Below are 10,977 nucleotides of genomic sequence, written 5' to 3'. Positions count from 1 at the left end.
ATGACATAGTCTACCTTAGTAGAGACCTGTCGACACAACTTACAGACCTACCTTCTAGCGCAAATGAGGATTACAAAATGTCATTCTTGGAGACAATTAATCTCTCAAGGCAAACAGACTCAAAAAAATATTGCTAGGGTCAAAGCCGAAGAACAAAGTAAGCAGAATCAACCTGAGCAATGAGACCAAATCCAATCTTCTCAGTCAGAAGGGGAAAACACTATGGCCACTAAAGCTAATTCTCTTTAATAGGATGGAGAGTCCATAAAGCTATCACGTTAACAGTTACCTCTAATAGCCAAACTCTTTAGATGATGGCCTGCTATGTGGCGTATTCCAATCATAGTCGTTATACTCCAATGTCACTGAATGATTTGACGGATAGTGGCCCACTAGGTGATATGCCCTTCTACCCCTTTTTTTCTTCTCCTTGCACTAGTTCAAGATTGGGGGTTGGTTTATTTGTGGTCCACTAAATTATGAGTAATAATTTTTTTGAGTTGTCATGTTTAATAAAATACCTCTGTTAACTACAAAATCCACAAATTCCTGTTATGTTAATATCACACCTCTGACAATCTTCTTATCAATCCTTATCAATAGGATGATAGGTCCTCAAAGTTACCCCGATCGCAACAAATTCCTATCATGTTAATATGAGACCTCTGACAATCAACTTATCGACTCTCTCTAATAAAACGATAAGTCCTTAAAGTTTTCCTAATCGTAACAAATTCCTGTCATATTAATATCACACATCTGACAATTTACTTATCAATCCTCGTCAATAGAGTGATAAGTCCTCAAAGTTGCTCCGATCGCAACAAATTCCTGTCATGTTAATATGACACATCTGACAATCAACTTATCGACTCTCTCTAATAGAGCGATAAGTTCTCAAAGTTGTCCCAATCGTAACAAATTCCTGTCATATTAACATCATACCTCTGACAATCCAACTTATCAATCATCTTCAATAGGATGATAAGTCTACAAAGTTGCTCCGATCGTAACAAATTCTGTCACGTTAATATCATACATCTGACAACCAATCCTTTCATCACGTTAATATTACACCAATAATGTCGTCATGTTAACATTACACCTTTGACAATTAACTTATCGAATCTTTTTAATAGAGCATAGGTCCACAATCTTATCACGTTAACAAAACGCCTCTGACAATCAACTTATCGACTCTCTTCAATAGAGCGATAGGTCCACAAACCCGTCAAGTTAACATCATACCTCTGACGACTAAATCAACTTATCGACTCTCTTCAATAGAGCGATAGGCCAATAAAATACTGTTAGGTAAACATCACACCTCTAATAGTCAAACCCCCAATGAACTTGTTAATCATTTTTTAACAAGAATAACAAGTTTTCATTATAAAATCCCCAACTGATTAAAAATTTTCTGGAATTATCCTAGTGATAATAAAGAAAATTTCTGAATTTCACTCAAAGTGAATTCATGCTAAGTTAATACTATACCTCCGGCAATTCTAACTTTCTTTCAATATTTCAAGTGAACACATAACATAGGAAGAAACAACAACATAACCTACGTATTCAATATCATAGCAGGTTGTTATTAATAACACTAGAATCTATGCCTTACACGCATGGGAGATTTTATCTTGATCCTTAATTAGAAATAAGTCTGTATCTAACACATGCTATCGGGTAGCCTATTTTTGTAATAATAGCAAAGTCTACGTATTCAACATCGTAGCACCAAAAATCCATACTTTACACGCATGTGGGACTTTATCTCGATCCCTAATTAGAGATAAGTCTATGCCTAACACGTGTTGTTGGGTAGTCCATTCCCATAAAATTAACAAAGTCTATGTATTCGACATCATAGCACTAAGTCTAAGAGAGTTTATTATTTTAACACAATGTTACATGTGGAACGAACTTAGACAATCTACATACTAGCCCGACTCAAACGGTAATCGGTAAAGACTTATCAAATCCGTGGATGGCTGAGGGTTTGTTAAAAATCCTACAAATATTTACAGGCCCATTAGCTGAACGCATGTGAGCCGTGACATGACGTTTGAGAGCTTCTGCTCATGAGTAGCTTGTATCGTCGTTATAGTTTCTCTTTAAAGCTCATCCTCACATAGGTCCTTCGTGGTAAATTTCTTCAACCAAGCTGCCTTCAAAGAGGGTAAAGAGAACAACTCCTTTATGATAAGGAATCAAAAGCTCTAAGATCAGAGTTGAGATCCAAAGTATTTTAAAAATTCATCCCAGTAAACCGCGAACTTTCAAAAACTTTGGAGGGGGTTCTGTATGCTGTCTAAAAATTACTACAGATAGCTAATCCCTATTAAACACCGACGATTGAAGTTACAATCTGATGGCTTCCAGAAGACTATAATTTGAAAACTTTTACGTAGATCGATGAAACCTCTAATTCAACAGCCTTCGCAATCAACATCAGAAGTTATAATCTGGCGACTCTCTTATTTTCAAGGAGATAAGATGAAGGTTATAAGGTGATGATCCTTACAATGTTCTAGCAAAAGAGACTACAAATTAACGGTCTATTCAAATCAAAACGCAGATATCTCTCAAACCGTAAAGAATTTGGCAAAACGGACGGGAGCAAACTGAACCCTTAGAAATTTGGTGAAATAGACGGGAGCAAACCGGGGTAGGTTTGGTCGGCTCCGTCTCGTCAAGATAGTTGATTTTCATATACAATTTGTCCAATTCCAACTTACGGTTTAAAAGTTATGATCTGTTCTTTGCAGCAAGTTACGTTCTAAGTTTGTCTGCAAGACTAGACTTCGCCTGAACATTAGACTTAGCCTGAAGCTTACCAAGCTCGCCTCTGTATTCCAGACTCAAAATACAGAGTTTATCTCTACGTCCCAACAACAAAACGCAGAGTTCGTGGCTACGTTTCAGACTAAAAACATAGAGTTTGTGGATGCGTTCTAGACTCAAAATACAAAGTTCGTGGCTATATTCCAGACTCAAAACGCAGAGTTTGTGGCTGTGTTCCAGACTCAAAACACAGAGTTTGTGGCTGTGTTCCAGACTCAAAACGTAAAGTTCATCTTTACGTCCCAACAACAAAACACAGAGTTCGTGGCTGCGTTTTTAAGCTCAAATGTAGAGCCCAACTCTGCGTCCCAGGTCTAGAACGCACAATTCGAGCCTAGAACGCTAATTTTGGTGTTTGACTTGTTCAAACATTAGCTGGACAGTTTCACAACCGTTTTTCACGATTTGAGGGGATCACTCCCCCACTTAGGAGCGAATTAAGGGGGCGGTTACACCCCTTAATCCCCTATAAATAACTAAAAACTCAACTGAGTTCAGGATCTCCAAATAATCCTCTTTTCGCCAGCAAAGAAAAGATCTTTTGGCATATCATCTTTAAGGGAGATCGACATTTATCCTTTAAGAGCTAAGAGCATTCTTCGGTAACAGGAGCTTTCTTCATCCTTGGCTTACAAACCGATTTCGGTTAAATCAACTCTTTCATAGAGTTTTAAACTCCTTCAGAGTTATCAACTCGTCAAGAGTTTCAAACTTGCTTTGCAAGTTTGTCCAAGATGTCGAGTCAAGAGGCAAAGACAACGTTCCAGCGAGGTGTTCGGATCGTCAACGAGAAGAAAACTCGACACGAGATTCGAGGGAGGCATCTCATCGGCACCAAAAAGAACCCAGATTAAACAAAGGGAATGATCTCCGTCGATTCCTTCTCTCTTTTGTAAATTAAGAATTCGATACAAGAAGATTGTAATTTATTTTTCTAAGTCTGTTAGAGAGAAGTTGTATCGAGAGAATTGTAATTAATTCTTTTTCTGAGCCTATCAGAGAGAATAATACAAATTCATATTCTCATTGTATTCTTCGAATTTTCCCACCAAACAAAACTTACCACATAATAAGGTAAACACATCATAATTCAATGGCTTAGTAAATATGTTAGGCACCTGATCTTATGAATTCACAAACTCGAGCTCAAGTTCTTTGTTCTTTACTTCATCATTGATAAAATGTTATCGAGTATTGATATGTTTGCTCGTTTCATGAAACACTGGAATATTTTGAAAGTGCAATAGCCAACTTGTTATCAAGAGAAATTTTGGTCAGCTCTTCTTGTCCTGAGCTTAAGATCTTTGAGCAAATTTCTTAACCAAAGTGCATAAGTGACACCCACAAGTTGAAAGAGTGACTATTGGCTGCTTCATTGAAGATCAAGTAAAAACAGTGTTGCCGATAAAGAAAATGTAACCAGTTGTAGTCTTTTGGTAATCCTTCAATCACGCTGATAAATTCCCCATCTCGGCCTTGGTTCATCTTGATGCCAAGATAATAAGACATGAGTCCGATGTCTATCATCTCGAACTCACAAAGTGCGACCGTTCTACATACTAGTATATCAACCCCGCATGAGCTTAAATTAATGCTCTTCATCTTTTACATTCAACTTTATTTTAATTGGTATCCTATTCGAGGAGTCATTCCAGGGTGTAGGGACATGGAATTGGCATTTTCTAACTCTTTAAGCTTTTGTATGTCACCTTTTGTGGTGAATAATAAAATGCCTTGGCTATCAAATTTGAATATTTTGAACTCTTTCATTATAAGCAAAGTTTAACTTGCATATATATATATATATATATATATTCATGCTTATTCATTAAAACTATGGACACTTACAAAACAACTTTTCTGATTTCATACTTGTATGAAACAAAGAAAGATATTTCTATCTTAAAAACCTGAATAAAAGGGAAGTAATGAGCTTCACCCCAATGCCTTGTGCTATTGGATAACTCTTAATAATAATGATAATAATAAAGAGGAGCCGGGAAGTTTTTAATATCCATGGCACTGATCAATATGTATGAGATCACATGATGTGGTTGATGAGTCCACAAACAATCACCAGTCCAGTAATCAGCAACTGATCATGATTAGGCTGCACAATTAGTGTTAACACATCCTCCCCAAGTACAATCCCAGAGCTTGTAAGCTTCCTCTTGAGCTGCATACCACCAATCAAACTCATGCTTAACTCATTCCATAATGACCCTTTTAACTAAACCTTTAAAAACTTTTCCTGATACCTATTCACAAGATATCTACATACCTCAGCAACTGGCTTTCCTTCCATGTCTATTATCTTGTACTCAGTCTTCCTTGGTGAACCAAGAATCTTATAGCAACTGAGATTATTATTTCCCTTCCCAACCGTAACTCTGGCTTCAAAAGGACGACCTCTCTTCAAAATTCTGCTAGTTTTTTGAACTCTAAACCAGGGCTCTTGCTCTTCTGCTAGTAATCTATCACGTCGATATCCTTCCCATTGTCCAAAAACTCTCGGTTTCTGCTTCGATCACAAGCGATTATCTCAGATAACAATTAGCCAAATTATATACAATGTATTTCCTGGTATCTTACCTTTCTAAGTATTTTTGTAAGTATCCTTCCTCCATGATCCATTAGGTACACCTCATGGCTGGACTTGCGAGCATAATTATCAACACGATAGACTATCCGGCCATCAGAATTATAAATGGTGCATCCATTTCCATTCAACACGAGCGATTTCATCCACATTGTAAAGATTTTTGTTTCTGAAGAAGAGGAAGAAGAAGAAGAAGATAGGCGTGATTGAGGACAAACAGTAGCCATTAGAACTAAAAAACGAACGAGTTTGTGTTATGTTAGGAAAATCATCCTATCCTTTTATATACATGGCTCTCTTGTACGGAAAACAGAAGCATCCGATGCGAGTACTCCTTTGCTAAAAGTGCACGACATATAATGTTGGATTTCTGTAACACATGCAAATGACGCTAGGCCCTAGTAGTTGAAAAGAATTAGAAGATGCCTCTTTGAAAAATAATTTTGAAATTCTTTGAAGTTTCACGTAAAGGACATCCTAGTAATCATGCGTTTACTCACAGCTCAGTATCACGTGCGGGTTTCTGAATAGTAAATCGAGAGAGGAATCATCGAATCTATTCTTTCAAATCCATATTGCAAAAGACCTCGGACTAATTAATAGAATAAAATTTGGCTTATATGAAATAGAAATCAATTATACATAATTATAACTTTCTAGCTGAATATCAAGAAGCCCCAGTTAACTTTTGATACTTATCAGACAAGCCCCCATAACATTGAAAATATTAATTTAAAAAAAACCTTAAGCTTAGGGCTTATATATATCATAAAACCCCATTTAACTTTAAGATTTTACTTAAAAAACTCTGAAAATATTAACAGTAAGTTTTTACATCGGTGGATAAAATTATGCATAGGGATGTTTTTTTCCAATGAAAATTATAGTTTCCACTTTTTGTGAGGGTTGCTCATAAATCTTAACAAAGTTGGGGTTTTTTCCTTGATAACCCCTAAACTTAAGGGGACCTTTTTTTTGATATTTTGAAAGTTACGCGAGGTTTTCTGATACTTAATTAGTGTTGTGCGCAGCGGAAATTTCGGCAGAGTTTCTGGTGCACAATAAGAGAGAAAGATCGATAAGAATTCTTGTTTCTCAAAGGGAACAAGAATCTGAAAGCCTAATATCCCATCAAAGTGGGATATTTGCTCTTCCTCTCGTCAGCTCTAGGACTGCGCGTCGAGGGATCCTAAAACTATTACAATGGCCACAAACTCAAACAATCAACTTTTACGTGGTTCGGCAAACTGCCTACGTCCACGGGGCAAGGAGGGGGAGATCTACTATTAGAGGGAGAGATACAACTAGGGTTTACAATCACTCACAATTTAAACCCTCACACAAACTCTCAAATCCCTCACAAATATCTCTCTACAAAAGAGGTACACAAATCCCTAAAAAAAAGCCTCTGCTTTTCTTAGCCGAAAACACAAATTCTGTGCGTTCAGCGCATCCAAAACCTCGCATCTCCATAATCCAAAATTGTTTGTGCCATTAAACTTCTCCACATCTATCTTCATAGAGTGTATATTCAAACTCTGAATGGTCTTCGCGCCAGAAGAACCACCCTCGACACCCGAAGCACCTTCTTTCCCCGACATCTTACGCACCAACGAACAAAGAATAGATCCAAAACTGAAAGATAGAGTCTTTACCAAAAGATCCCACCTTTATCACCAACGAAGTCCTAAACGGGCCTCCAAATTGATCTACTCCTCTAACCAAACCCTAGATCTGGAATCTGGGCTCTGATACCACTTGTTTTGCGCAGCGGAAATTTCGGCAGAGTTTCTGGTGCACAATAAGAGAGAAAGATCGATAAGAATTCTTGTTTCTCAAAGGGAACAAGAATCTGAAAGCCTAATATCCCATCAAAGTGGGATATTTGCTCTTCCTCTCGTCAGCTCTAGGACTGCGCGTCGAGGGATCCTAAAACTATTACAATGGCCACAAACTCAAACAATCAACTTTTACGTGGTTCGGCAAACTGCCTACGTCCACGGGGCAAGGAGGGGGAGATCTACTATTAGAGGGAGAGATACAACTAGGGTTTACAATCACTCACAATTTAAACCCTCACACAAACTCTCAAATCCCTCACAAATATCTCTCTACAAAAGAGGTACACAAATCCCTAAAAAAAAGCCTCTGCTTTTCTTAGCCGAAAACAATTCCCCTTGCACTGTAGCCGCAAAAGACACCAAGCCGAAAAAGTTCTCCTTTGCACGCCCTCCTGCACAACTCTCCTTCGCACCTGCAGCCGCAAAGTTCCCGTAGCCTTGCTCTCTGTCTGCAGCACCCCTCACCTTTTGAACCACCTCTTCACGAAACCCTAGGTGACCCTTTTATAGCCGCTGGAAGTCGGGTCATGTCAAGGTTCGGGTGGGCTCATGTGGAAACGAAAAACCAAAAAAAAAAACGAGTTCTTTGATGAGTGGTCCCCACACGCATAGAAATCACATGCTGCTTTGAAACCACCACACGCATAGAAATCACATGCTGCTTTGAAACCACCGCCTTAGCCTTCCACATGTCTCTATCAACAATTAGCCCTTTCTAATAGCATAGAACATGCATGCTTTACTTGAAGATCCTTTCACATCCCAAATCCTTGACTGTGATAATCCTGGTCTGAAACCAAGAAAGGTCGCTGGATGGCTACAAAAGACGATAGAAAAACATAGCGGAAAGGTGGCAGCTGGTTCTTTTTATTTTAGGTTTAAAATTTCAAGAAGAAGAGCCAATAGTTTATTTAACAAGGTTGACAGTATGGATGTGCTAGGATTTGCATTTAACTTCCGAAATATATTAGAAGTTGTCACTTGCTTCTATTACTAAAGCCAAACAGAAAGGAGAAAAGTCGGCGAAGGGGAATAAGTAGGCCAAAGAAAAAAAAAAAAATTGAGCACCAGAATTTTATTCGAACTCCTAGTTTCCTTGTCTATTTGAGGATGTAATTAAAGAGGTAACTACAAGATAGGCAAATAAAAATGATCATTGTTCAAATCTGTATAATTACAACCACCCCATACGTAGCTGTGGCTGATCTCAACAGCGCATACTGACAAGTCTGCACCATTACTGTCCTTTTATCCAAATTATAACAAAATCTACAGATATAACTAAAACAACTCATGCATGGTATATTATCATTATCCTCGCTCCCAAGAGAGAGAAGGCAAGCCACAAATTGCAAAAAGCCACAAATTACAAAAGTCCCCCATGTTTTCCCTGTCTACCCGTAATCTTAATTAAAAAAAAAAAAAAAACTTAGGCATCAGATGGGCGATGTCAGGGAACAGCCAACATCATCCTCCGACGTTCAAGTGTGCATGACATTGTTGGCTACCTGAGCTCCCAAGCTACAAAACTTATCCGTGTGCATTACAAGGGTTAGTGTAGTAAAAATGAGTTCTGTTGAGAAAGTACTGGTAAATAATCCACTTTTAATTTATTAGAATAAACCAGACATAGCATAAATTCAATAATGTTCAGAAAATACAACTTAATTTCTAAGCACATTATCACAAGAACAAGAAATATTATAATCCCTCAAACGTTTGAAGCTCTAATGTACGAACGTGGTTGTAGGCGTTAAAAATTACCTATAGGGTATCACACTTAGCTCAAGATAAAGATAAGGCGATAAACATCATTATCTAAGTTATAAAGGATCATTCAAAGCCAAAGATTAACTAAGGAATGTACGAGAAGCGCATCACACAAGTTTCGAGGCACAAAACGTGTCTCAAAAACTATGAGAAGACTCATAGTTTCTGAGACAGTTGCGGCTGTCTCGGAAGCTATGAAGGCAAATTATAGTTTCCAAAAAACTTGCGGCTGTCTTGGAAGCTATGAAGACAAATCACAGTTTCCGAAACACTTGCGGCTGTTTCAGAAACTAGAGTAGACTTGGTGACAGTTTTCTCGAGTTTTGAGCGATCCACGTGGCTTCATAATTGCTGGAGACCATCCATAATCGTGGGGGACACGTTACAAGCAAAAATCACGTTAATAACTGCTGAAGTAATGGTATTAAAGCGTAGTGGGAACGGTTACAAAATGGACAGGAACAAATCCTGTTTCCGAGACAACTGCGACTGTCTCGGAAATAGGGATTTTATCAACATGTTTTGTTTCAACTCCATGTTGGCCTTCTTGTTTTGATGATGATTTACAAACAATTTACTACTAATGTTGTTTGTCTAGTGTTTGTGCATTCCTATGTATTGTAGACAAACAACGTTGTTAGAGGATGGATGGAATAGAGCTTCAACGATCATATCCAAAGGAGGTTGGCGGAATGTCGGTGAATCTTATGCAATTCAAGTTAAAGATCGAGTTCAAGCTTCATCCGCAAATATATCAAGTCAAGCCTATTGAAGATCAAGATCAAGCTTTGGTATATTTAGTTTAGGGTTTGTAGACTTTAATATCAGTTTATACATGTTTTACTAAGTCTATAAAAATATTTTACAAAGTTTTAAAAGTTGGTTTATGTCAAAACATCAAAATTCAAGTATCTCATATTTTCATGTTTTGGACTATTTTGTAAAATGATGATATTTTTCATTTGGGAGGTCCTTTCTGATAACCAGTCATTGTAGCATGTTTATTATCATGTCTACAATCATTCCCCAAAGTTTTATATTTTTTAGAATTTATTTGATATTTTTAAACAGTATTTTTAAATCAGCAAATCAGATTTTCATATATCAGTTTTCGGTCGACCGCACCGGTCGACCGATCATTTGATCTTTCAGTACTGGGCGACAGAGAGTCTGTCGGTCGACCGCACCGGTCGACCGACGATGGTCCAGAACTGTTTCTTCATATTTTTGCTCTCCATCGGTCGACCGACGAAATTTCCGGTCGACCGATAATAGATCCGTTGGACTTCAACGGCTATTTCTCTGAGCTATTTGCTGGGACTGTTTTTGTCTTTTGTTTGGGCTTCTTGACTGAGATTTCAAGTGGGTATATATACCCTATTGCTGCTCTCTTTCAAGTGAGCTAAGAAGTTTTTAAATAAGGGTTTTAAAAAGAGTTTAAGCTTGTTTAAGCTTGTTTAAGCTTGTTTAAGGGTTTGGTTTAAAGCAGTTTTAGTTTTCACAAGTAGAGGAGATTATCTTATTGTTTGGGCTTCAAATCTCCATCTTCCAATCTTGATCTAGAGAAGTTTTCCTAAACTCAACTCTAGCTTTTACTTATAATTATTTGTTAATTATCATTTTTATTAAAGCTAGTTTTATATTGAGTTTAGATTTGATTTTATATTACTCATTGTTACACACACCCACATTGAGCTTTTAGTATTTACATACATAGTATAGTTGGGTGGTGAGAGATTGTAACTTTAAGTTGTGCTTTCATTGTGTTCTCATTCATAGTTGAGAACAATCAATTATTATATTGAGCCTAATTATGAGGATTCACTTGTAATACACTTGTACACTGAGAGAAGTGTGTGGTGAGAGACGGGGTCGAATCCAAGAGGAGTGGCGTCAGTTGACGTGCCTAGGGAGAGGTTG

The 10,977-nt window shown here is 37.6% G+C and overlaps 1 protein-coding gene across 1 annotated transcript; it reads right to left on the bottom strand.

Moving 5' to 3' along the window:
* On the bottom strand, positions 4,768-5,661 carry LOC109847582 (protein LURP-one-related 11-like). The gene is made up of 3 exons (XM_020416813.1): positions 5,440-5,661; positions 5,129-5,365; positions 4,768-5,023 (listed from the first exon to the last, which is right to left on the bottom strand). The coding sequence occupies exons 1-3, from the start codon at positions 5,596-5,598 to the stop codon at positions 4,889-4,891; spliced, it is 531 nt and encodes a 176-aa protein (XP_020272402.1). The 5' UTR covers positions 5,599-5,661; the 3' UTR covers positions 4,768-4,888.

Source organism: Asparagus officinalis, chromosome 7 (assembly GCF_001876935.1).
Source record: "Asparagus officinalis chromosome 7, Aspof.V1, whole genome shotgun sequence".
In the NCBI taxonomy this organism is placed as follows: domain Eukaryota; kingdom Viridiplantae; phylum Streptophyta; class Magnoliopsida; order Asparagales; family Asparagaceae; genus Asparagus; species Asparagus officinalis.
This window is presented reverse-complemented; position numbering and strand designations above follow the sequence as displayed.

Excerpts from the sequence above, each read along its gene's own strand:
- LOC109847582 (XM_020416813.1), bottom strand. The coding sequence starts at position 5,598 with ATGTGGATGAAATCGCTCGTGTTGAATGGAAATGGATGCACCATTTAT. Across the intron at positions 5,366-5,439 it reads TTACAAAAATACTTAGAAAG|AAACCGAGAGTTTTTGGACA; the intron begins GTAAGATACCAG and ends TGATCGAAGCAG. Across the intron at positions 5,024-5,128 it reads AAGGAAAGCCAGTTGCTGAG|CTCAAGAGGAAGCTTACAAG; the intron begins GTATGTAGATAT and ends GGTGGTATGCAG.